Source organism: Rhineura floridana, chromosome 1, assembly GCF_030035675.1.
Source record: "Rhineura floridana isolate rRhiFlo1 chromosome 1, rRhiFlo1.hap2, whole genome shotgun sequence".
Taxonomy (NCBI): Eukaryota; Metazoa; Chordata; class Lepidosauria; order Squamata; family Rhineuridae; genus Rhineura; species Rhineura floridana.
This window is the reverse complement of record NC_084480.1, coordinates 197,981,441-198,005,255: the sequence shown is the minus strand read 5'-3', so window position 1 is coordinate 198,005,255 and position 23,815 is coordinate 197,981,441. Positions and strand designations below refer to the sequence as shown.

The 23,815-nt window shown below is 39.9% G+C and overlaps 1 protein-coding gene across 1 annotated transcript in view; it reads left to right on the top strand.

The window, feature by feature from the left end:
* The window catches only part of CDH9 (cadherin 9), a 200,761-nt gene that overhangs the window by 151,152 nt on the left and 25,794 nt on the right, over positions 1 to 23,815 (top strand). The window contains exons 6-9 of the mRNA XM_061589995.1: positions 3,962 to 4,149; positions 9,677 to 9,930; positions 15,987 to 16,123; positions 21,076 to 21,197. Coding sequence (XP_061445979.1) covers positions 3,962 to 4,149; positions 9,677 to 9,930; positions 15,987 to 16,123; positions 21,076 to 21,197 — 701 coding nt within the window. The remainder of the gene's footprint in view (positions 1 to 3,961; positions 4,150 to 9,676; positions 9,931 to 15,986; positions 16,124 to 21,075; positions 21,198 to 23,815) is intronic.

Here is a 23,815-nt window from a genome sequence, read left to right as displayed (position 1 = left end):
AAAAGTCCAAACAAGAGGTTCACTTCCTGGACACTATTGTGCAATTACATAATAGATATATAAGCACCACCATATATAGGAAAGCAGCTGGCTGCTACACCCACTTGTATTCTTCCAGAGCCCACCCAGAACATGCATTACAAAATCTGTTGTCTACACCCAAGCCCTAGGATACAACTGCATCTGTTCAGTCTCATCAGGCAGATTTACAAGGTAAGAATTTACAACAGACATTCCTCAAACTACAGTACTCATGCAACAAAGTGGGAAACAACAACAGATCAACCAGGCCAAACTGGTATCCAAGAATAATTGACCACGGGATAGACCTAGAAGAGAAAACCACTGAACACCACTTGTTACTTAGTGTTCCCACCTGAAACCACTCAAACACATCATCAGTTATCTATAGCCCATCCTAGACAGTGACATATCCCTTTCACAGGCCTTGGTGGTAGGCCCGTTCTTACTTACAAACAGCCCCCAAACTACCCAAAACCAACTACTCATCAGCAACAACAGGCCACATAATAGAGATATGGACACAAGAAATCAACTCTGCAGTAAACCCTGATACCAACTCTGTCCCCCATGTTTACAACACGATTACAGGATCTAATGCTGCATTCTGCCATTCACAACATCAGTAGTTCATTCACCTGGTCATCTTCCAATGTAATATATGCTATCTGATAGCAATGGCTTTCTACATTCTGCAGAGGACAAATAGCCCAGTCTCTACACAAAAGAATAAATGTTTGTAGTCCATGTAGCCTAGCCCTTACCCTGGTGTTCTACTTTTCAAGGTTTCTACATGGAGGAGCACTAAGAAACATAATATTTTAATATACACTGTGAACTGGGATAGTCCACAATGTTTAGCCCTTCGTTTTATTCCTCCTGATATATAGAACAGCTCCAAGACTGACTTCATCAATACAATACTGTTCCCCTAAAGAAAAGACCAACCAATGCTTCTTTGGTGATATTCAAATGTCTCCCTTCATATCCCTCTCTCCCTCACGACTTTGGTCCATGGACAGGCCACAATGGTGGACCTAGGCCTCAAGTATTCCTGGAATGTATTCTACATGGCTCTGCCCTTTATGATTGGGTTCAGCAGCTTCTATGTAGTAAGAGCCAATATAACACAGGAGCCTACCTCTGTGGGATGGGCCTCAAACAGCAAATTGCACCACTGCTTTAACACCATCAGTGATTTGGGGTAGCTTCTCTGGATCTGTTGATGGTGTTGGTTTTGATTAACAAAGAATCTTCTGTAGCACTGAGCTACAAAACTGAAAGTCCACATGTGCAGAAGCTTCTCACATTCTTCTGTGAAGGGAAACGGTCAAGGGTTTACTTGTATGCATTATGTGCTTTCTGCATTATATGCTAAAAAAATCTCCTGATCATAAAGGAGAATGAGGAAGACCCTGGGTATATAGACCTCTGGGCATACATCAGAACTCCTGCCTAACTGGCTGGTTGCTATATAGCATCCATGGCTGATTTATTCCCAGCGTTAGAAACATGATGCATCCCCTCTGTTCTGAGATTAGATTGAAAATGAGAACTCAAAATATAAACATAAATTCTCCTTATGTTTTCATACCTTTTGATCAAACTAGACATGATAAATTTATTTACTCTACTCCTACTCCTATTCACTCACTCACTCATTCATTCATTCATTCATTTCATTCATTGGCAATCACTCGTGGCCAAGTAAGATTGTCTTCCAGGGTAAGGACTTTAACAGTGGGTCCGTAAGTCACTGTGGAGGCCAATTCTGGATCCACACAGCCTCCCACAGTGAGGACTTAGGTTTCCAGATGGAAGATGGTCACGATGAGGATTTGCTTGACATGCCTTCCGCTTAGCTTGTTTGTCCCTTTCGCCCTGTACTCGTGCTTCTTCAAAGTCCATAGCACCTTTGGTAATAAATAAAACCAACACAATTTCTATAAAATACACTTAGGCTTTTCAAACCATTTAAATATTAAACCATGCAATTAAACCCATACAATTGCTATATGGAATTGAAAAACTATATACAAGAGGACATATATCGATTATCAGGTAACCCAAAACTTGGGAGGGGCTGAGTCAGCCTGGGATCCATTGAATTCTGAGCCATTCTCACCGTTGTCATGTGACAGCAGTGGACCCAATCATTGTGCCAGCTCCAGGCTGGCAAGCAATCATTCTGTCCTCTCACCTTCCACCTTGGCCACCATGAGTGGTAGGGCTGTAGATGCAGTGGTGGCTCCATCATTCTGTAAAGTCCTGCCAGAGGGGGTGGAAGTTTTGGATTGTGCCACATAAAATCTTTGGGCACTGTAATCTACTATATATCCTTCACTTTTTTGAGAAATACTGAGTGAAAATGTGGGCCTTCACAAAGGATTGGTTGAGCCAGGCAAGTTTTTCAGATGTTCTCCATTTTCTCTACAGCCCCATAGGCAACACACTTTTAAAAAGAAATGAACTGTTATGCTCAAGTTTCTAATAAGAACCCACACAGTGCATAAAAATGTCTCACTGCTTGCTCAGAAAGCTGTTCTTACATTGAACTATGTAATATCCACACAGCTAAGTATTACTTAATCCTCTTACCCCCAAGTAAGGTGACAAACCTTACTGAGAAATTCGATCTTATTTACATTCTCTTAACTTCCTTTGAGAAGTCTAACACACATGCTGCCTAAACAGAGCTGTCCAAAATCTCCTCAAATTTTGCTTCAGGCAAAATCCAATGGCAATTTTGCCACCACACCAAAGAAGGCTCGTGACACAGTTATGGGATAATGTTATATTTATTTAAAATATAACAATTATATATTAAATCCAATTGCTGCCAATTACCAAATTAAAGCTACTTTGGGCAGGTGAGGATACCTATCTGAGAAGGATTTATCCCTCCTGTTTACTGGGCATGTCAGTCTCTTCAGACCATGACTCCCTAGCAAAGTATGTGGGTAAATTTATCCCTCCTTGCCAGCAGAGTCAATCACGTGTTTCCAACCTCCGCATCCCGGCCCCGCCATACAGGCGGTCACCCTGATGCGCAAGTTGGTTGCACAAGGACACCCCCAAGATCCCCACCAGCCACACCTGACTGGCAGTTCCCTAGAGAGTGCCATTTAATACAATGCCTCAGTCACCTATTTTGTACCCCACCTTCCTCACCTGCCCGAATTCCATGCCAGCTGAAGCGAAACAACCCAGATCTACCCTTTATAGCCAATTGAATCAAATCCCAGCAGTATGGAGTATGGATTTCAGCATCCCCCCAAAAAAATTCCTATTCAGCCCCAACTGGCGACTAGCAAAGCCCATACTGACTAGGGAGGGGTGGGTGGGTGCCGCAAGGCAAAAAGAGGCAAGATTCAAGGGAGGAGCTGGCTTATATGCCCTGCTCCTTCCTTACTCGGATTGGCCCAAAGGGCCCATGTGGCACAATTCTGGACCCTTCGGGAATGTTCCAGAGCCTTCTACCAAGGCCATGCCCCCACCTTGGCGGGAACGCCATTGTCTCCACCAGTTTCCAAGGCTGTGCAACTTAAAGAAACAAATCTTGCTTTTAGACATTATTTTCAAAATATAGGGTGGGGGATCATCAATGCCACTAGAAAATTAAAGTCATAAGCACTGTGGGATTACTGTTTACATTTGATGTTTTAAATGTTTACAAGAAATGCAGCTCTAATATGCTGTTGAAGCACTGTAATCTTTTCTTGCCTCACATTTTTATTTGACAGGTACTCCCTAACTCTATGTTCAGATTTACTCTTGACTCATGGTGTTTTCTGTAAAATGAATGAGCTCACCAGGCATCTGAGAAGCCCTCTCTGTTGCTTTTCCTTATGGAGTTTTAAAATTATTCATACACATGATACACCTATGCATGTGGACATACACTCTCACAAATTTCTTGTGGTGTTGTTTTATTTTCCAGGCACATATCAGCTCAGCTCTTTGGAGTCTGCACCACTTGGGACTTCACTTGGAAGAATAAAAGCCAATGACCCCGATGTGGGTGAAAACGCCGAGATTGAGTACAGCATTGCTGCTGGCGATGGATCGGATATGTTTGATATCATCACTGACAAGGATACACAGGAAGGGATTATAACTGTCAAAAAGGTTTATTTTTTCTCTTTCTCTTTTATTGGACTTAGCACTCCGGGTCTTAGGGTTTTTGTGTGTGTGTTTTCCAGGCAGAAGGTAGGAGAAGGTTTCATGTGAGGTCAACTGAAGAGAAGCTAGCATATTAGATCTGTTCTTTTCTTTTTTTCTTCACCAGGTAACTGCTAAACTTCAAACCTTGTGGCATTTTTTGTTTCTTTTGAGTATATCAGTTCACCTTTAGGGATATTTTCAGGAGCTCTGGCCTGTCAGATGTGTTCAAATGTGCCAACAATATAACTTCTGAAGGATGGATATTAATGCTTTGCTTGAGGGTATAAAGGGGGCAGGCTCACTTGACAAAGAGGCCCACCAGGCCAACTCTTGCCGTTTGGTTTGCAAAGACTGGAAATTGCTAATACTATGAAATGGTTTCCTGAAGAGAGAGGTCTGAGGTACTCCAGCCTCTAACGAGCAATTGGCATGGATAACATTTGGTCAACTAATGAGGCTACCAGGACTCTGTCAAACAGCTATTTTAAAAAAACAAAACACTGTGAACAGAAGCAATTTTAATTTGGTTTTATACTATTAGTTAGTTACATAAAAAAGTAGATTGGCACAAATTGAACTCATCATATCAGCAATAATTAGGCTCTAAAGCTTCCTCTCTCCTTATTAATACATATTTTGAAGGGATCTTAACAGCCATAAGCTTTGGGGGGATGCTTCATTCCTATGTCCTTCATGCTGCATATTGGCTGTCCTCTCCACTAAGATAAATAGGAAAACACCTGCAGACTAAGAAATTCTGTGGACAAATTAGAGCTTCTGCAATGAACTGCTGGCTCAGGGCATATGCTTTCAGGTCTCTCTTGATCGCCCATCAAGAAGCTTGCAGATGGCCTCTACTCAGAGATTGTCTTTAAAAAGAGAAAAAAACCTGATTTTTGTGCCAGAGCAAATCCATATAGTCCCTTTCCATAGTGCAAGAAAGCTGGGGGAGAGACATGTTATTTACTTTCAACAGTGTAGTGTGTGTCTAAAACTATACCCTGAAGCCCTCATCTAGGCAGGGGTTACTGTAAACTGCATGCACATTTTAATATTTGGAGGGCTTTCTCCTGTGGTGAGAGAGGCAGGTTGGCCACATGTCCTACTTTGAAGGACAGTCACACACAGGCCAACTGGTAACAGTCTTCACCACTGTGATGAGATGTATTTCAATTTAAATTGTAGTAATTATTTCAAAATTTGCATCTACACATTTCGTATGCCAATTGTATGCAAATCTGTGTCCTTATTTGTCTTCTTTCTTTTTTGGTGATGCATTTCCTCTCTTGTTGGTGCATAAGTGGCTACCCTAGTGAGAGAAGAGTACAGACTGACATCTTAGAATTGGTCCAGGAACACTCAGCATTGTCCTAACAATATAGGTAGAGTAGTAGAGAATCCATGGGTTGTATATATCCAATTAAGTCATCCTGTTAGCTCAATGACTCCTTCTCCTCTCCCCATGTGCCCCTGTGGCCCCCCAAATTGGTTCTTGGTTTCCCTCCAACACAAAGCTGATGGGGGGGGCACAGGGGCACACAGAAAGGGGACAGGGAAAGAAAGTCCTCTTGCACAGGCAGAGGTTCTTGTGCTAATGGGACAACTTTCAACCCCATGAGATTACAAGAGACTGTAACATAAAAAGTCTCTTCACTGGTTCATATATTGAGCTAGAACAGCATTACAGTAAGACAGTTTTTAGAGTAACAGTTGTGTGCCCAAATGGACACCCAGTCCTAGATTCTGGACACCCAGTGGACACAAATTTAATCAGTGAACCAAGAACACAAATTCAAATTGGAAGACACTGAAACATTGACTACAGGTATGAAATTTTAGTGAAATTGAATAGAAAGAGTCGAACATAGGGGCACATTACACAATCATTCTAAGGGTTATTACAAACCACCAGACTTTCTGAAAAACTCTTTAACAAAATCTGTCTCCCTGTGCACTATAATATCTGGTTCTGTGCATCTTCATTCCCCCCCCCCATAAAAATACTGCTACAGTAGGATGTGGATCATAAGCAGCAGTTTTTAATTTTACTTTGCTTTTTAATAAATCTGTCTACTGGTGGGTGGGCAGTAGGGATTTGCTAGAATTCTGTCCAATTTGGATTTGGTACCAAATTTTCCATTAATTCACTTACTCTCAATAGCTAAGGATCAAATTTTAATGTAGTGAATTTCTGTGGCTAATGTTGAAAACACTTAAAAAAAAATCTACCTCTAAAATATCAACTTTAAGAATGATAATTTATTGATATATGTTTTAAAATATCAATATTCCCTTCAAATTATCAATATTTTAAAGGAAATATTGATATTAATAATATTTTTCCAAGCACCCCCCCCATAGATCAGTAAAAGCAATAGCTAGTGGATAAAGTATGAACTGGAATCAATGCCAGCCTATTAGATCAACAGAATACTTTTGAACTGGCACCATCCAATGAATCACATCCCTAGTCAGCAAGCAGGCTAGTAAGAATTTTGCTAGACTAGTAACTTGTGTTAATACATTTGCAAGACTGTATTCACTCCCTGTTTGTTTGTTTGCTTGCTTGTTCATTTAGTTTGAACCATTTTTGCCTCAGGCAAAATGTCACGGCAGAGAGGCTTCCACATATAAGCTATTTGAATAAAAAAATGGACACGCAGTTAGAATTCCTTAAAAAAATGCCCTTAGCATGATGGAGAAATGTTAGCCCCTCCTCTCTACCATATGGAACCATGCCTTTTACATGAACCAAACCCCTAAACAAAAGAAGAGGAAATTATCTCCACAAATCAGGTCTTTACACGGCTGGCCCAGTTCATACTGGGGGCTGTCTGTGTGGAGAGGAACTTGCACTGTTCCTGAAACTTTGGTAATTCACCACCATCTCCCAATGAATGTAAGAGCTGTGGCTCAAGTCACCCAATGAAATTTACAAGTTTATGTGACAGAGAAAAGTAGGAATTGATTTTCCTTAAATAATAGATGGATCCTGACCTTTCTGGGTTTAGGATAGGGCCTACCCACTGCTTTGCCAGGAGAACATCACATGGCTTTACACAGTATTTGCAAATATATTACTATGCAGCTGCAACAGTCTAAGCTTACAGAAACATTCAATACTGGGCATAAGGGCTGAACTAAATGTCAGTGAATACTCCATTCACAGCTCCATCCTTCCTTCATAATATTATTATGGGGGTTGGGCAGTGGCCCTTTTAGGGTTAAATGGGTGGATAGGAGGGTTTCTTAACCCTTCCTACTGCCAGCTGATTCCCTTTTATGTCAGCAAATGCCATTTCTAGCTTGTATTCTTTCTCCACCACCACCACCACCTTGGTGGGCTCAAAAGCCAGAAGTGAGTTCGGTTCAGAGGGGAATGGCCATGGGGGATGTTTGGGGGAGAGAATCAGCAGACCTGGAAAGAGCTAAGCATCCTCTCTTTAGCCAATTGATCTTTTCCTGCTGATGTTGCTTTTTTTTCTGAGTTCAGATTTAGTTACAAATGATCATCCTGAAGGTGGAAAGATTTGTCCTGACAGAACAATTTCTGACTCACATATATTTTGCACTAACTTTTGCAGGACTGTGTTTAGAATGGGCATAATTCTGATTCACTCAGATCAACAGCAATTAGTCATTGATTTTAGTGGGATGTGGATTGCAGCTAATGGTGCATGTGAAATGTTGCATGTTTCAGCAGTTCTCAGAGAGATGAAACAGTGATTTGTATTGACTGATATAAAACAACCAACCACACCAAAAACCTAAACATCACCACTGTAGACAAAATTAAACTGATGAGGGTGCTCCTTCAGAGCCCTTGTTATTTCAGAGATCCTTACTGCAGGAATTGAGGCTATAATTTCTAAACCCACTCACTTGAAAATAAGTCTCATTGATTTCAGTGGAACGTAGCTTGAAATAAATATTGGGATTTTGTATGCTTTTGGTACATATGTGCAGAAGTTCATTGTGAGAAATATTTATTTATTTATTACATTTATATACCACCCCATAGCCGAAGCTTGCTGGGCGGTTTACAGAAATATGTAATGATGCCTGGTTCTCACTTATTCACAGTGATGAATGACTCAAAATTGTGATTGTACTTCCCCAAGATGACATTTGAAACTTGGTTTACACACGGTCCAACATGTCATGGAGGTTATAAGAAAAGTCTGAAGTTGGGACATTATTCACCTCTCTGCTTTGAAACCTGGGACACGAAATAGTTGCCAGCAGTTCTAAAATAAACACAGGCCCAGATGAGATGGAATGTTGGCTTGTGAGAGTTCTTTTTCACAAACTTTAAACCCCTGATACAGCCTCAGATTGGAAAAAGAGTATGTTTATTACTGCAGACCCTGGAACTAAAATGAAATGAGCCAAACATGCTAGGACATGAAATAGGAAATCTCACTTAGATTTTTCAAGAGTGGGGGGGGGTTGCAGTGGTGTCTAAGATCATATCTAGTACTGCAGTAACTAGGGTGACCCCAGTTCACCTTCAAGCCCCCACATAACCATGGCACTCACTGGTTGACCTTAGGCCAGTCAGAATGTCTCATCTGGCCCTCACAAGTTTGTTGTGAGGATAAAAACAGAGGAGGAGGGCAGGTACACCATCTAGAACTCCTTGGAGGAAAAGAGATATATAAATGTAGTTAATAAATAAATACAGAATGCATGGTATAATTATTAGTAGCTAGCTTTATAAATACTTGTAATGGTATTCTAATAACATGTCCCATCAGAGCAGGGTTTCCACTAGTGCAATGGGACTTGCCTTCTTCTGCTCTCTCCCGTGGGCCCCATGCCCTCCCCAAAAGTGCTGGGTGGAACCCATGGAATAGGTTTAGGGACATGGGGGGGTGAGAGGGGGAAAGTCCTGTATCTAGTGTCACACTGGATACAACCCTTTCTTTTTCACTGCTTTTTTTTAAAAAAAATCTAAACTCATGAATCTCATGTAATAAAATGTACTAAGAATAAAAGTGTGGCAAAATGCTACAGGTTTTCTTGTATCACTAAGTAGAAATGTTCTGTATTTTCCCTGCAATACACTATTGGACTATGAGAGCTACCCACCAAGATCATGTCACTGTGTGTGTGTGTGTGTTTTCACCATTCATGTGTAATGGGATGGAACAGACAAAAGATGGCTCTCAGTGAATAGGACAGGAATATAGGAACTGCCTTAAACTGAGTCAGATCATTGGTCCATCTAGCTTAGTGTTGTCTACACTAACTGGGAGTGACTCTTCCGGGTTTCAGATGGGGGCATTCCCAGTCCTACCTGGAGATGCCAAGGACTGAATCCGGGACCTTTTGCATGCAAAGCAGATGCTCTACTACTGATCCTTGTCTGGACACAGGAAAGATAAAAAATTAGGAATTAGCCAAAAGTTTTATCCTTCTAAAATGTATTTGTGTTTCTACGTGACTTTCTTTTCCATTTCTTCTCTCCTACCCCATATTTGGATGCAAGCAATTAGATTTCGAAAAGAAGAATCTATATACCCTAAAAGTGGAGGCAATCAATACACATCCTGACCCACGGTTTTTCGACCTGGGACCATTTAAGGACTCAGCCTTGGTCAAAGTTTATGTGGAAGACATAGATGAACCACCAGTGTTCACCATACCTTCTCATTTGATAGAAGTAGACGAAGATGCCAGGGAAGGAAGTATCATTGGGCAAGTGATAGCTGAGGATCCAGACGCAGCCAGGAACATAATAAAGTAAGTCAATTTCCATGACCAACACAAATATGCATGAATTTACATGATCCTTGCACACCTCTGATAAAAAAAGAGAAGCATAAAACCTCAAGTGTCGCTGAACAGCCATTGTTAAACCCTATCCTTTGAAGAGATGAAAATGGAAATAGATTGCCTTCAAGTCGATCCTGACTTATGGCAACCCTATGAATAGGGTTTTCATGGTAAGTGGTATTTAGAGGGGGGGTACCATTGTCTTCCTCTGAGGCTGAGAGGCAGTGACTGGCCCAAGGTCACCCAGTGTGCTTCATGGCTGTGTGGGGATTCGAACCCTGGTGTCCCAGGTCATAGTCCAGCACCTTAACCACTACACCACACCGGCTCTCTTGAAAAGATGAGTGATTACTAATTTCAGTAAGGATAGGTTCTCCATCATCATCATCACATTTTACTTTTATGTGTTACACTAACTTGGTCAGAGTGGATTATACATTGTTCTTGTGTGCAGCTCTGAGCATTTTGAGCATTATTTGGAAAAGCAGCATATAAATACATTTGAGGATGATGATTCATAGGTGGTCTCCTGCCCAGACAGCTTAAAAAGCAAAACTTGCTTCTCTTGAGCAGTAAAACATGTGACTTCCAACCATTTTTCTAGACTTCATGCATATACTACTTACTCTTGAATAGTTATATTTAATTTAATGGATATTAAATATGGCTGTTTTGATTTAGCAGGGTTATGAATTCCATTCTTCAATATGTCTCAGTAAGAGCCACTTCCCATGTTAACTTGATTCACACCTTTTGCTTATAGGATTAATCCTGTAGGCACTATAACTTGAGAGGTAGTTTACCTTTCAGGTCTCGGCCATAGTTAACAGCTGGAATCTCCAATGTACCTCTTAGTCACAGAAGTTGTTGAGGCTGAGATCCAGGGGAGAGATTTGCAAGCTTCCAATTTACAAATCACGTTCATTCAAAAGGATACCCTCTATTCCTGCAGGCAAAAAGCATTATCAAGCAGCATTGATGGAGCTCATGAACTGACTCTAAAGTTTACAGTGATCAAAGAGAAATAGCTGATTCAGTGTACAATTCTAAGGTGTGCATGGTAGTGAAAATTGAAGATCGTTCAACTGCCATATCCAATTGCTGCCAAGCTCAAGATGGGAGGAAGGCAGAGGAATTATCTTGCATTCCTTCATCTGTTTGGGGTTTTTTTGGTCTTGTTTGGGAGTGTGCCAGAGGACCAGATGGCTTGGATCCTTTGGATCCCAGTTGCATCCCCATCCTCCTGTGACAACCTCCCAACCCCCCTTTTATCTCTATTGGAATTACAACATCAATTGCACCAGGGTGTTGGAGGCTTTAACAGTAGCAGAGTGATGGAATTCAACATCTGATCTCCCACTCAATGTTGGAGCTCTGTCTCCAACATTGTAGAGGGATATCTACAACATCCCATGACCCCAGGACATCCTTCAATGGACTATAGGATGGCATCCTCAGTGTCTTTGCTGCTGACAAGAGATATATATGTTTATATATGAAATTAAACACTAATGGATAAGATCATAGAATCATAGAATCACAGAATAGTAGAGTTGGAAGGGGCCTATAAGCCCATCAAGTCTAACCCCCTGCTCAATGCATGAATCCAAATCAAAGCATTCCCAACAGATGGCTGTCTAGCTGCCTCTTGAATGCCTCCAGTGTTGGAGACCCCACCACCTCTCTAGGTAGATTCCATTGTCATATGGCTCTAACAGTTAGGAAGTTTTTCCTGATGTCCAGTCAAAATCTGGCTTCCTGCAACTTGAGTTCTTTATTCCATGTCCTGCACTCTGGGACAATCGAGAAGAGATCCTGGCCCTCCTCTATGTGACAACATTTCATGTACTTGAAGAGTGCTATCATATCTCCCCTCAGTCTTCTCTTCTCCAGGCTAAACATGCAGAGTTCATTCAGTTTCTCCTCATAGGGCTTTGTTTCCAGTCCCCTGATCATCCTTGTTGCCCTCCTCTGAACCTGTTCCAGTTTGTCTGCATCTTTCCTGAAGGGCAGAGACCAGAACTGGATCAAAATATTGATAATTCCTTCAAAATATTGATAGTTTCTTTAAAAATGTCAATAATTCCATTCAAAACATCAATATTAACATTGATTTTTGGGGGAGGAAAATAATAGAACTGGTAACAGCAATGAAAAGCATACAAACTCAAATCAATCCTACCTGTTAGGCTAACAGAATGCTTTCAAAGTTGCCCTGGCTAATGGATTCCATCCCTACTTCCCACACATGTTCTTTCAATGCCTGAACAGGGCTTTTGTCTTATATCATATGAATAGTTACATCTTTCTACAAACTTGTTCTTAATATCATTTTTTAACACAAATTTTTAAAGGGAAATTTGAAAAGGAAGTCAAGACTGATTCCACATCAGTCAACTTAGTTTTGCTTTAAACAGCATTTCTTCCTTGCAGGGGTAGGTTTAAAGCAAATTCTTAGGCTATTTGGAATGTGTCTTGAGCCGTTTCCCCAAACACACACTTCAAATGTGACTTTTAAAATATGATTCTTAAATATATATTTATTATTACAGTTATATCCCACCTTTCCCCCAAGGAGTTCAAGGTGGTGTGCATGGTTTCCCCCCTCCCTGTTTTTATCTTCATAACCACTACATCACACTGCCCCCCAGTCTTTGGGGAAATACATCTGTATTGTATTTGTAATCAAGCTTTTAGAATATATATACAATACAAACTAATTGTGAAAGTTTGCAATAGTGAGTGACTAACAAAGAGAAGCTTAAAAACTTGTGAAACACTGAATTTTGCTTTAATTACTAACTCTTAGATTTTAAACCAGGCAATGGGAGATGATATTTCTAATGATGCTGAGAACAGAGAGAATTCTCAGTAAGGTGTTAGCTGCTACATTAAGGAAGATAGGAGTAGAACAGAATTAGCATTGTTGTCCAACAGCTCAAGCCTGTGTTTGTTGACTCAGAAGTAAGTACCATTGGTTTCCATGGAATTTATACCCACGTAAATGGGATTAGATTTACAGCCCAGGTTAAGGGGTGTTAGGCTGTTCAGTGAATATCCAGAAGTTCTCCCATTTCTAATGTCTCAGGAATGGATTCCCTCCTCCCACCATTGGACATATTTCCAAAACTGAAAGGCTGTGATTTAGCTTTGGAGGTTGACAATTTCTCTAAGATAAGTGCAGATGGGATAATAATTGGATTCACAATAATGCAATCCAGGACTGATTGCAGGAGGTTTGACTTTAGCTCTTCCAAGTCATTTCTACAGGTTTGGAGGCTGGTGGAAAGCAGTGCAAGGGGTCTTGCTGATGACTATCTCAAGATGCAGGGATACTTAGGAGCACTGGGCAAAAGTCTGCCACAAAATTGCAATGATCCTTATTAGTCTCTTTATGAAAGGAGCATTATCTGTGGATGTTACAGTCAAGGACATGAGGAGGGATTTCAATCTGGTAAAAATGTAAAGAATCTCTCTTAGTGCTTCACCCACTCCCAGAAACCTGTTCCCGAACTACTGTCATCTCAGTCTCTGCATGCATTCTACTTCTTTTCAGCATCTTCCTTCTTCCCTAAGAAGATCAGAATCCCATGTCGCAGCAGGGGCTGTTGGGAGAAGTAGTCTTTAGATATAGGGTGGCTCTATTTTATATGTTTTAAAGGTAAGGCAACATACAACAGGAGAGCAGCAGCCTTGAAGTTGCCCATCAACAGTTAGTACCTGGACAGTAGACCAAGCAGGCACACAGATCACCTGATCACAGTCTTATCCCCCACTGTAGTGACGCCTATTGTGTTTCTTTTTAAATTGTGATTATTTCTAAATTTTCTCCTATATATGTAAATTAGTACATACAAATCTGTATCCACTCTTGTCCTCTGTTGAAAGGAATGCATAAGTGGCCAGCCTGCTATACTCAGCAATCCCATGCTCTTCCCAGACAGTCTTTACTTTAGGCTGCAGGCTTGGGGTTGCATGTTTATTCTACCTGCTCCCCTCAATGACAGTCTCCTGCATGTAAAAACAAAAAACAAAAAACAGCATACCACTGGGAATACTAGGCTGAGCTCACAAACCAGCAGTTGTGCATGTGTTTAAAAAAAGCAAAAAAATCTATTTTGAGGGGAAAGTACTCAGACACAAAACGAAACACTCAACTTGCAGTATAAAGTAAAAAAAAGGTCAAGGAAAGTTTTATCACATGATTCTATTCATTTCATAAACTGGTCACCTGTATAATCATCAACTTCTGAGTTTTTAAAAAATAACAGAACACTAAAATTAAAAAAAGAAAAAGAACATCCAAATTCTTTTAGATTTTCTACCACCCATTCCTCAATACATCATCTTTATCCCACCCCCTATTCTTTTCCTTCCTTCCTTTCTCATGTGCTTATCTGTTTTCTTTTCCATATTTCCTCTTTCTGCTTTGGTATTAGATCCCTAATATACCTTCCCTTTCCCTAAGACATCTCCTTCCATATCTTTTAAATCTTCCCCAAAGCCCACTGCTTCTGTAAAACCTTTCTTGAAAATAGCCTCCATTTGGGGTTAACAAAGCATATAAGCATCTTCAGGCATTCACCAAAACAGGGAATGTTCACAGTGTGGATGGGAGCAGGGGCACACATGTAAGCCCCACTCTCAAAGTTTTTATGTGCACATGCCCCAGTCCCCAACCTTCCCTGTGATCTGTGGGGGGGCTTCTACTCATCTTCATTTGAAGATAACGCACATAGCCCACTTAATGTCCTCTGTAAGTCTTGTGGACCTTCTTCTAATTAAAACCCTTCACTATACACTGCACACAGTTTCCCAGGATTTCCTCCCACTGTCATGAGGGTTGGGAGCTTGTGTGTGTATGTGAGGGATGGGTGAGAATTTTGATTCAGTTTGCATTTAAAGCCAAATTCATTAAATTCACACTTTCCGAAACAATATGAGAACCGAAATACAGCCATGCTTTGAAGTTTGCATTTATCTGAATTTTGCAATGCAGTTCTCCAGCCAAGCAATGTTTACAAAAATGCATATATTAGAGGTATGTATGCACAAAATGAATTTATTGGTGAAAATATCATGCAAAGATGCATTATAATAGGATGAATTGCTTGCAAAAAAGTCTACATTAGTCAAAACTGCATACAAAAATATATTTATTAGGAGAAATTCACACTAAAATGCTGAAGAATTTTCATTAGGATTTTTTTTAAAAAAATGCAAATTGCTGCAGAAATTTGGAGAACCGAATTTAAGATTAGAAAAATGAGAAAATGAGAGGACTGAAATTTGACGGATCATTCCATTCCTAATGTGTGTTAATTGAAAGCTGTGCTCAAGAGGAAATATTTTGCACCATATAATAGATCCCATACTTCCTCAATTAAATCATGAGCACATGAATGCAGGGCATAAATCCCTACATACAATTCTCTCTCTGTCAGCCAGTTCATAACATTCTAAAAACAAACAAGCAAAAAACCAAGCAACTCACTTGCATGAGCAGTGTGACTTCAGAAGAAGAGATTCACATGAGGACTTGGCTATAGTTTTGTGATTATAAAAAATGCCTCTTGCTTTTTAAAAAAAATCAAGGCAGAAGAGCAGCAATCTTGCATTAGTCTCCTCTTCTGGCACTGCTCACACATGTAGACCTCTCATGTGAGTTTTTGTTTTACAGTTTTTAGAATATATACTATCTCTTTCACTCTCTCATTCTGTGAAAATCTGGAGTTGTGACTAGTAAATCAAAAACACAACTAAAATATTCATTGCTGTCATTTTTTTACTCCTCTCCTTTTATATATATCCCCCCTTTTCTACAAATATATTCTTTCACAAATATGTATTACCTTAAACAATGGATAAAATAACTTCAGTTACCGGTTATATAATATAAAATGCTTACATTCCCAAGATGAATGAACTTCTCTTGTACATTATCGAAAACTTCTGTCCAATAGGCAGAAATTAAAATCACAATATAAACATATGACTATGAGGCATGTGTTGTCATTTGGCAGATACTCGTTGGATCGGCACACTGATTTGGATAGAATATTCAACATCCACTCAGGAAATGGGTCCATATTTGTCTCAAAGACCCTTGACAGAGAAGCAGCCCCTTGGCACAACCTCACTGTCATAGCAACTGAAATCAGTAAGTGGCAGGCACATCATCCTAAAATGATTTGGAGTGGAGGAGGTGTTGCGTGTTTAAGTGTTTTCAAACTTTTTCCTGTTGCACAATATCACACTCACTACTCTAGCAGTATATATTGTTATAAAATTATACAGACTCATGCAAAATGTATAGTTACAATTTAAATGCTGAGGTTACAATTCTAGGTACGCTTATCTGGGTGTCCCATTGAACTCAATGGGACTTGTTTCTGAGTATATGTGCATAGAATTCAATTGTGGCTAGCTGGTCCATGTCAGTGGGGCAGTAAAATCTGCTCAGCAGTTTAGTCTGAACTTTAATGAAGCTGTCCAAGGAGCTGAAACTATTATGGGAATAGGTTTCAGCACCTTGGATGGCTCCTTGAAAGTTCGGACTAAAACCTGGAGTGGATTCCACTGCCTCACTGACACAGAGCCACCAGCCACCACTGATAGAATTACACTGTTTAAAGGAAAATATGATGTCTATAGAACCACTCAAGAGGTTGAAATGGTTTTTCATGCAGTTTTTATGAGAGGAATAGGGAATGAGTATCTTTCTTGAGGTGACCAATAAATGTGTTGCCGAACAGGTAGCAAAATATCTGAATGTTTTCATGTCTCAGATCTGCTTAGCTTGTGATTTTTTTATAATTGGTTTTATGATGACTGTGATTTTGTATTTTATATTTTCACTTGTCGGTTGATTGGCCACAATAAACACTTGATTGATTGATTGATAAAATAATCACTCACAAACAGGGAGGTGGAAGCTGGGTGATAAAGACTTAAAAGGTAAATTTAAAGTACAAATTTGTAACAGTTTTTTCCCATTAATTGTCATGGCTTTCCCCAAGAATCCTGAATAAAGCAGCTTGATGAGGAGGTTGAGAATTCCCTGTTACTTTTCTTTTCTCATCTCTGATCTCATTCTCCTCTCTCACAGGATCCCCTATTTCTTTAAGCTCCTGCGTCATTTTGCTCAGTTCCATTTTCAGCTCCTTACTGCCCTGTCGCAGGGTTTGTTTTGTTATCTCAATCTCATCCATTATTTTCTGAAACAAAATTACTTCCAGATTCTCAGCCACTTTCTTGATTGCCATTTTTAAAACCACGAAAACAAAACAAAACAAAAATAAAGAACCACTTCTTATTTCAGCAACAATTGGGTTAATATTCCAGGCTTGATGACATCACAGTATAAACAGAGCAGCCTGCCTTATCTCTCTATGTTCAAGAATACAAAACAAATTTAGTTCCCAGCATCAAAACAGTTAGTGGCGTCGTGAAGAAGCAGATTCGTCAAAATAAAATAGACCAAAAAGAGAATAGTCCCAGACAATATAATGTTCCAAAGTTCATATTTTTTATTTTTTTCTCCTCGGAATAGAAATCCCTCTTCTGTTTATATCTTTAGAATGCACTTCCAGGACAGCTTTTTGCAATAGAAACAGAGATAAGCTGTTAATTTCGTGAATAACAGAGAAGAGTTATGGCTCACCCAGAAGTTCTTTAAAGCTGATTCATTTGACAAATCTCTTTTTGCTGCAACAATTTAAACCAAGTAAAAAGAAAAAATAGAAAGAAGGGTGCTTGCCTGTTAGTCCGTTTTCTCTTTGAAGAAAAGATAAACGTATCGCATTAATCAGATAGAGCTTGTTCGGAAGTCCGTCCGGCATTGCTGGCTGGACCTTTTCTCATAAATTAATGAAATCCAGTCCTCCCAACAAAAACAGGCTTTTGAGGTTGATCTCTACGTTTCTCCCTGCCCGGGAGAAATTTCATCAGTCAAAAAAAAAATGTTCTGACTGATTTATATCTGAATAAGCTTCTTCTGAGGCGGGAGCCCGTCTCAAAAGCAGGCACAAGCGAAGTCACCCTTCCCGGAAGGGAAGATACAAGCCCTGGAGATTGGAACAAATGTGGAATTGGAAAAAGATCTGGAGTTTATGGATATTAGAAATAAAATCTACTGTTTGGAATTTAACGTTATCTCTGAAGAAATTAATGAAGATATTAGAGATAAAGTTTTCAATGGCTTGGATAATTTTCTGGACTGGAATGACGTGATGGAGCTTGATATAGAGAAAATCTATGGAATTAACTGCAGCCATGTGACAATGGAAAAACTCTCAAGAGATGAGCCAGTGCATTTTGTAAAAAAGAAGAACAGAGATATGACTTTACAACAATATTTCAGCAACTTATTCAGAATTGATGGCAAGAAAATATTTGGGATAGAGGAAATTCCCATCAGACTCTTATTATATGACTATGGCTATGACAGCAAAATTATTATGGAATACTGATAATGGAAGATTGGACACTGAAATTACTGGACTTAACAGGACTACTGAAGATGGAAGATGGAATTAATATGGATAATGGAATAATGGCTATTGAAATTATTGGACTTAACAGATTTGATGAGATGGATTAATCGATATGTTTATTTGGACTATGGTTATGACAATAAGATTATTATTATTATTAACGAGGGATTAATCGACATGTTTATTTGGAGAAAAATTGATAGATATATTTCTTAAAGAATTGAAACCTCTCTTTGACTTTTTGTGGAAAGAATAAAGTAATGTCTATGAGATTTGATGATTAATTAAGATAACTACTGGAGGAAAGTGATTTTATAATATAATTTAAGAGACAGGATTGTTATATATTGTAGACCTATAACTGATCTGCGACAAATGGGAAGTCAACATTTTATTTTTTTGTTTAATCATTTTTGTTTTGTTTTTTGTCTTTGAATGTTTTATGATTTTGTTTTGTATGTTTTATGGAAATTTGAATAAAAATTATTGTAAAAAAAAAAAAAGAGAGAGAATTCCCTGTTACATATCCTAAAGCCATCTTTATTGAATTACAGTTCCCAGGAAAGAGGGAATGCCTGTTAAACTAGTTTAAAACCCACTTTAGACATTATTTTACTGGTGTAGTTATAGCAGCTTCCAGTGGTTAGTCAAAGAATACCTAAACAATTCAGTCCATGCAGTTTACTGTGATTACCTGGTTAGCAATGATACAGACAATGCACCAGGAGCAGCTCACCCAGTGGGGCAGAGTCACAACAATATCCTCCTGGCAGGAGAGTCACTGCTACTTTTTGTGAGGGGGCAGGGGGCGAGGGGGCGGCAAGGTTTTGGAGTCATGTGGGTGTAGTGGTGACAGTGCTGGCTTGGCTCAGCTGCTGTGTCACCAGAGCCCCAACCTTGCCACCTCTTTGCCCCTTCCCCTTCCAGTAACCAGCAGCGACTCCGCTCTTGGCAGGCTATTGCTGTGTGCTGCTCCTGTAGTGCACTTTGTCTTTGTGGTTGCTTAGCATATCATCAGTATCCACAACCCATGGGAAGCTCCCTTATATCCGTTAAGCCCATTGGTCCTTCTAGCTCAGTATTGGTCTACACTGACTGTCAGTGGTTCTCCAGGGCTTCAGGCAGGAATCTCTCTCAACCCTACCTGGAGATGCCAGGGACTGAACCTGAGACCTTTTGCATGTATAAAAATGTGCTATGCCACTGAGCTACAACCCTACCACCCCACCCAGGTGAAAGTCCTTGGATGCTTTCTTACCAGGGTGGAAGAAACCTTGGGATCAGCTGCAGTCATATCATTTGGAGAGCAGCTAAAGGGAATCTCATGCCACAGTCCTTTGCAGTAAATCCCAATGTATTCAGTGGGGCTGAAGAGTGTGCACAGGAGTGCACGTTTACTCTAACATAGATTCACCCATATTCTTTGGTCTAGAGCCAAACAGCCAAGAGAAATACCTTTTTTAGGCAGCAATCCGGTGCACACATGTCTGGAAGTGAGCTGATTAGAAATTACTTCTCAGAAGACATCTACAAGACTGCACTGCTTAATTGCCATTTAATTATAAGTGAAGCTGTCTATATTCTAATCTCCACACATACATGTTTTAAATACTTCCAAGACAACTTTCTATACATATTAAATAGCAAGCAGTAGTGGACAGTGTGGTGGGGCACCAGCACTCACCTGAGCTTCAGATGGTTGTATTGCTGTTGCTTACTGAGAGGGAGAGGGAGAGCAGAGAGGCTGGTGCAGTGCCAACACACTGGTGGACTCAATCTGGTCCTCCTATAGGCACATTTGCTCTGCAGCGAACTCTTTGCTGGCTTGCCCCTCCCTCTCTACCTCCCAGTAAGCAGCAGCAAGACATCTGACTGGAGGTCAGCTGAATGCCACCACCCCACAATGCCATATGCTACTGACAACAGGCCAAGAAGTTTATCAATAAACTCTTTCCATTCAAAGAAATGAAGATACAGGAGAGGGATTGGACCCATAATGCTGACCTTCTTCTCCTTATGGACATAATATAAGGCTCCTTTGCTGCTTTAAATCTCCCCTTTTTCTGGCAGGGAGACTACCCAGAGTGGGAAAGTCTTCTGCTCTGTGGAGGGAAAGCTTTGATGGCACAGTTTGGACCTTCAGGCAGGAGGCTGCCCAATCCCTGAGAAGGCAGAGCTTTGAAAGTAGTAGTGGTAGTACAGAGAGCAAAGACAGGACAGCATTGGGTGACTGGGGTGGGCAGTGACTCAACAGCTTGCTGGGAAGAGAGAAGAGAGGGGCTGTGCCCATGTCCCAAGCTCTAGTGGAGATTTAAGTAACATACTTTCATTCCATGTCCCTTCCCCTGTTCTCCATGTGAACATACATGAGTACACTTTGCCCCCCCTCCAGGTTTATTTGGGGGGAGAGTATTTGGGACCCCTTTCATTTATTTTAAGTATGTACTGCAAAACTTGGGGTTCCCCCAGATCTGCTGATTTTGCCCTCTGGTGAGGTGCATTGTACTGTTTTTGCTACATAAGCATCAGCTATTCATGCCGGAACATTGGAAAGAACAGAAATTATGGGATAATATTGTGGTTACCCTGCATTTATTGTCTATTTTTATTATTTCAGGCAACCCCAAGCAAAGTACCCAGGCTCCCATTTTCATCCGGATTTTAGATATAAATGATCACGCACCAGAATTGGCCAAGTACTATGAAACTTTTGTTTGTGAAAATGCAAAAGCCGGACAGGTAAATGTATATGTATTGTCATCAACAAACTTGTAGCTGAAATCTAACTCTTTCTGCACCGGCTTCCATTTTAGAACAATCTGTAGTGGTAACCTGACCCTTTCTTAGTTGGCAGAGTTGGGGGAAAGGATTACTTTTTGTGTGTTCTCACTAACTCACATATTGTTTTTGTCTATTTATTTTGATTTCATCTTTTATTAGAGTCCATGCAATATTTTATAGAAAGACAGGATGTAAATTTTTGATAATAAAAATGTGCCACATATCCCATCACTGCACAAAAATGTACTAGATTAATTGTTGCAGTCTCTAGTCTGATATGTGTCTCAGGATTATGTACACTTTGGGTTATAGTCAACTAAGCCCTACTCAGAGTAGACCCATTGAAATTAATAAACCAGCATTAGCCATGCACATTAACTTCAATGAGTCTACTCTGAGTAGGACTGCCGTTGAATACCACCCTTTCATTACAATGTGACAAATACAGTCTACTGTGGTACTAGCCATAGGCAAAAGCAAAAGGACCCAGCACTTAAAAAAAAACCTGTTCTACTTTCTTGATATTTGCATTGTATTGTATTATATTGTACTGTATTCAAGTCACGAGTCACTGTGTAAAATTTTCCTGCCCAAGCTTATGTGATTCATGACATAGAGACACCTACACCAAGAGAGCTGAAAGGAAAATTTGCAGCAGGAACAATATCTAGGCTGTGTGTGTGTGTGCGTGCGTGCGTGCATGCATGCAAGGGAGGTAGTCAATGTCTGCCCTGGCTGAACAGGAAGAATTATATGCTTTGGCTCAAATGACTTTGATATTGTGTGTCTTTTTTTCAGAGTAGGCTGCCGCTGACTACAGAGTTTTTCTAGTTTATTAATTACCTAATGTTCTACTGATTAATTAATAGCCTACATGCAAATAAAATGCATGCTTTATAAACCTTCAGGAAAGAATTCTGAAGGCAAGCAGTGAAATTCCTCATCCTGGTTTTGGACACCTCCAGTCCATACATTGTCACAAAATCATCATTATCACCAGTTTATTTGTACACCACATTTTCTATAAATGCATTTGTGCTTAAAGTGGTTCACAGAAATTAAGAAGTATAAATACAATACTACAATAGCCATTACATAATAAAAGTTATAATATCACTACAACACTAAACTAATAATCCACCTATTAAGAGCTCTTTAAAATACTTTTAGTATAAGTGAGCATACAGCCTGCCTATAAGTTAGTTAGCAGTAGGAATGGGAGGGAAATTTGATTCAATTTGCATTTAAAGGTGAACTTACCTACGTTTCTGAAACAATATGTAAACTGAAATACAGCCATCCTTTGACATTCCCACCTCTCCTAATTTTGCAATGCATTTCTCCAGCCAAGTAGTATGTACAAAAATGCATATACTGGGGTAAAATGTGCAAAGAATGCATATATTAGTGAAATAACATTAAAATGCATTAAAGTGAAGGAAATTACTTTGCCAAAATGTGCGTATTTGGCAAAATTGCATACAAAATGTGCATATTAGGATAATTTTCCTGAGGACTTTTTGTTAAAAAAAAATCACAAATTAATGTTGAAATGTAGAAAACTGAATTTAAGAATGGAAAAAAACAAACTGAAATTGACAGATTTGTCCTTCCCTACTTAGCAATAGCCAACACCTTCACATACCTCCAAAGAACCCCAAAGCTGATTTCATGAGTGCCTAGCACCCCTTCACACAACCCTTTTATGCAAGACCCAAAAGACCATAAAGCCAGCTCAGACGTCTTATGGAAGGAGCTCTCTTGTGAAGGCCCTGAAAGCTGGAAGGTGGGGCAAGGCAGGTTGAAACAGCCATTCCATGATCACATAGAGTGTTTCACCCTTCCTGTCCAAGACTTGGGTGAAAAATAAAATGTCACAGGCTGTCTGGGAAACAACAATTGAAATTTCTCTCTCAGATAACACTATCTGCATGGATAGTGGCTCAGATCTAATAAGGATACATATGCAAGGTCCCTTTTTAAACACGGCTTTAAAATACGTATCTTCATAAATAAACAACAATTTGCTGTGCATAATTGGTTGCCCCAAATGTGCCATTGGAGGTGGCCCAGTCATTGTACTGCATGGTACAGACAGCCCAGGCCTTCCTTTTATAGTATCTCATGATTCATCATTCAAATAAGGCTGCCACACTTTGCCTTTAGTTTTGACACTTACAATGTACTAACCAAATGCATTGACCTTGCTCTTATTAGGGATTTTTGACACTGGAAGAATGATGGGCTTCGACTCCTGCAAAAACTGAAAGGAAGGCTACTGGCCTTTGTAGCCTTACTTGCCCAGTTACAGAGTTTGGCAATGCAATATATCAGACATAAAATAGATATTGAATGCATCCATCTCCAAGTGGTTCTGGCTTAATTCTTATTTTACATTATTGCTGATATCCCTTGCTTGTATCTCTACTGCTCCAGCAATGCACAGGAGGGGGGAAATGGAGTCCAAGACTGGATCTAGAAGACAGCCTTTGTGTGGCTATCCTATCCTTTACCCATAGTTCGTCTATTCCTGTTCTACTGGAGCAGCATGCAATGGAGGCAGGGAGAAGCAGAAA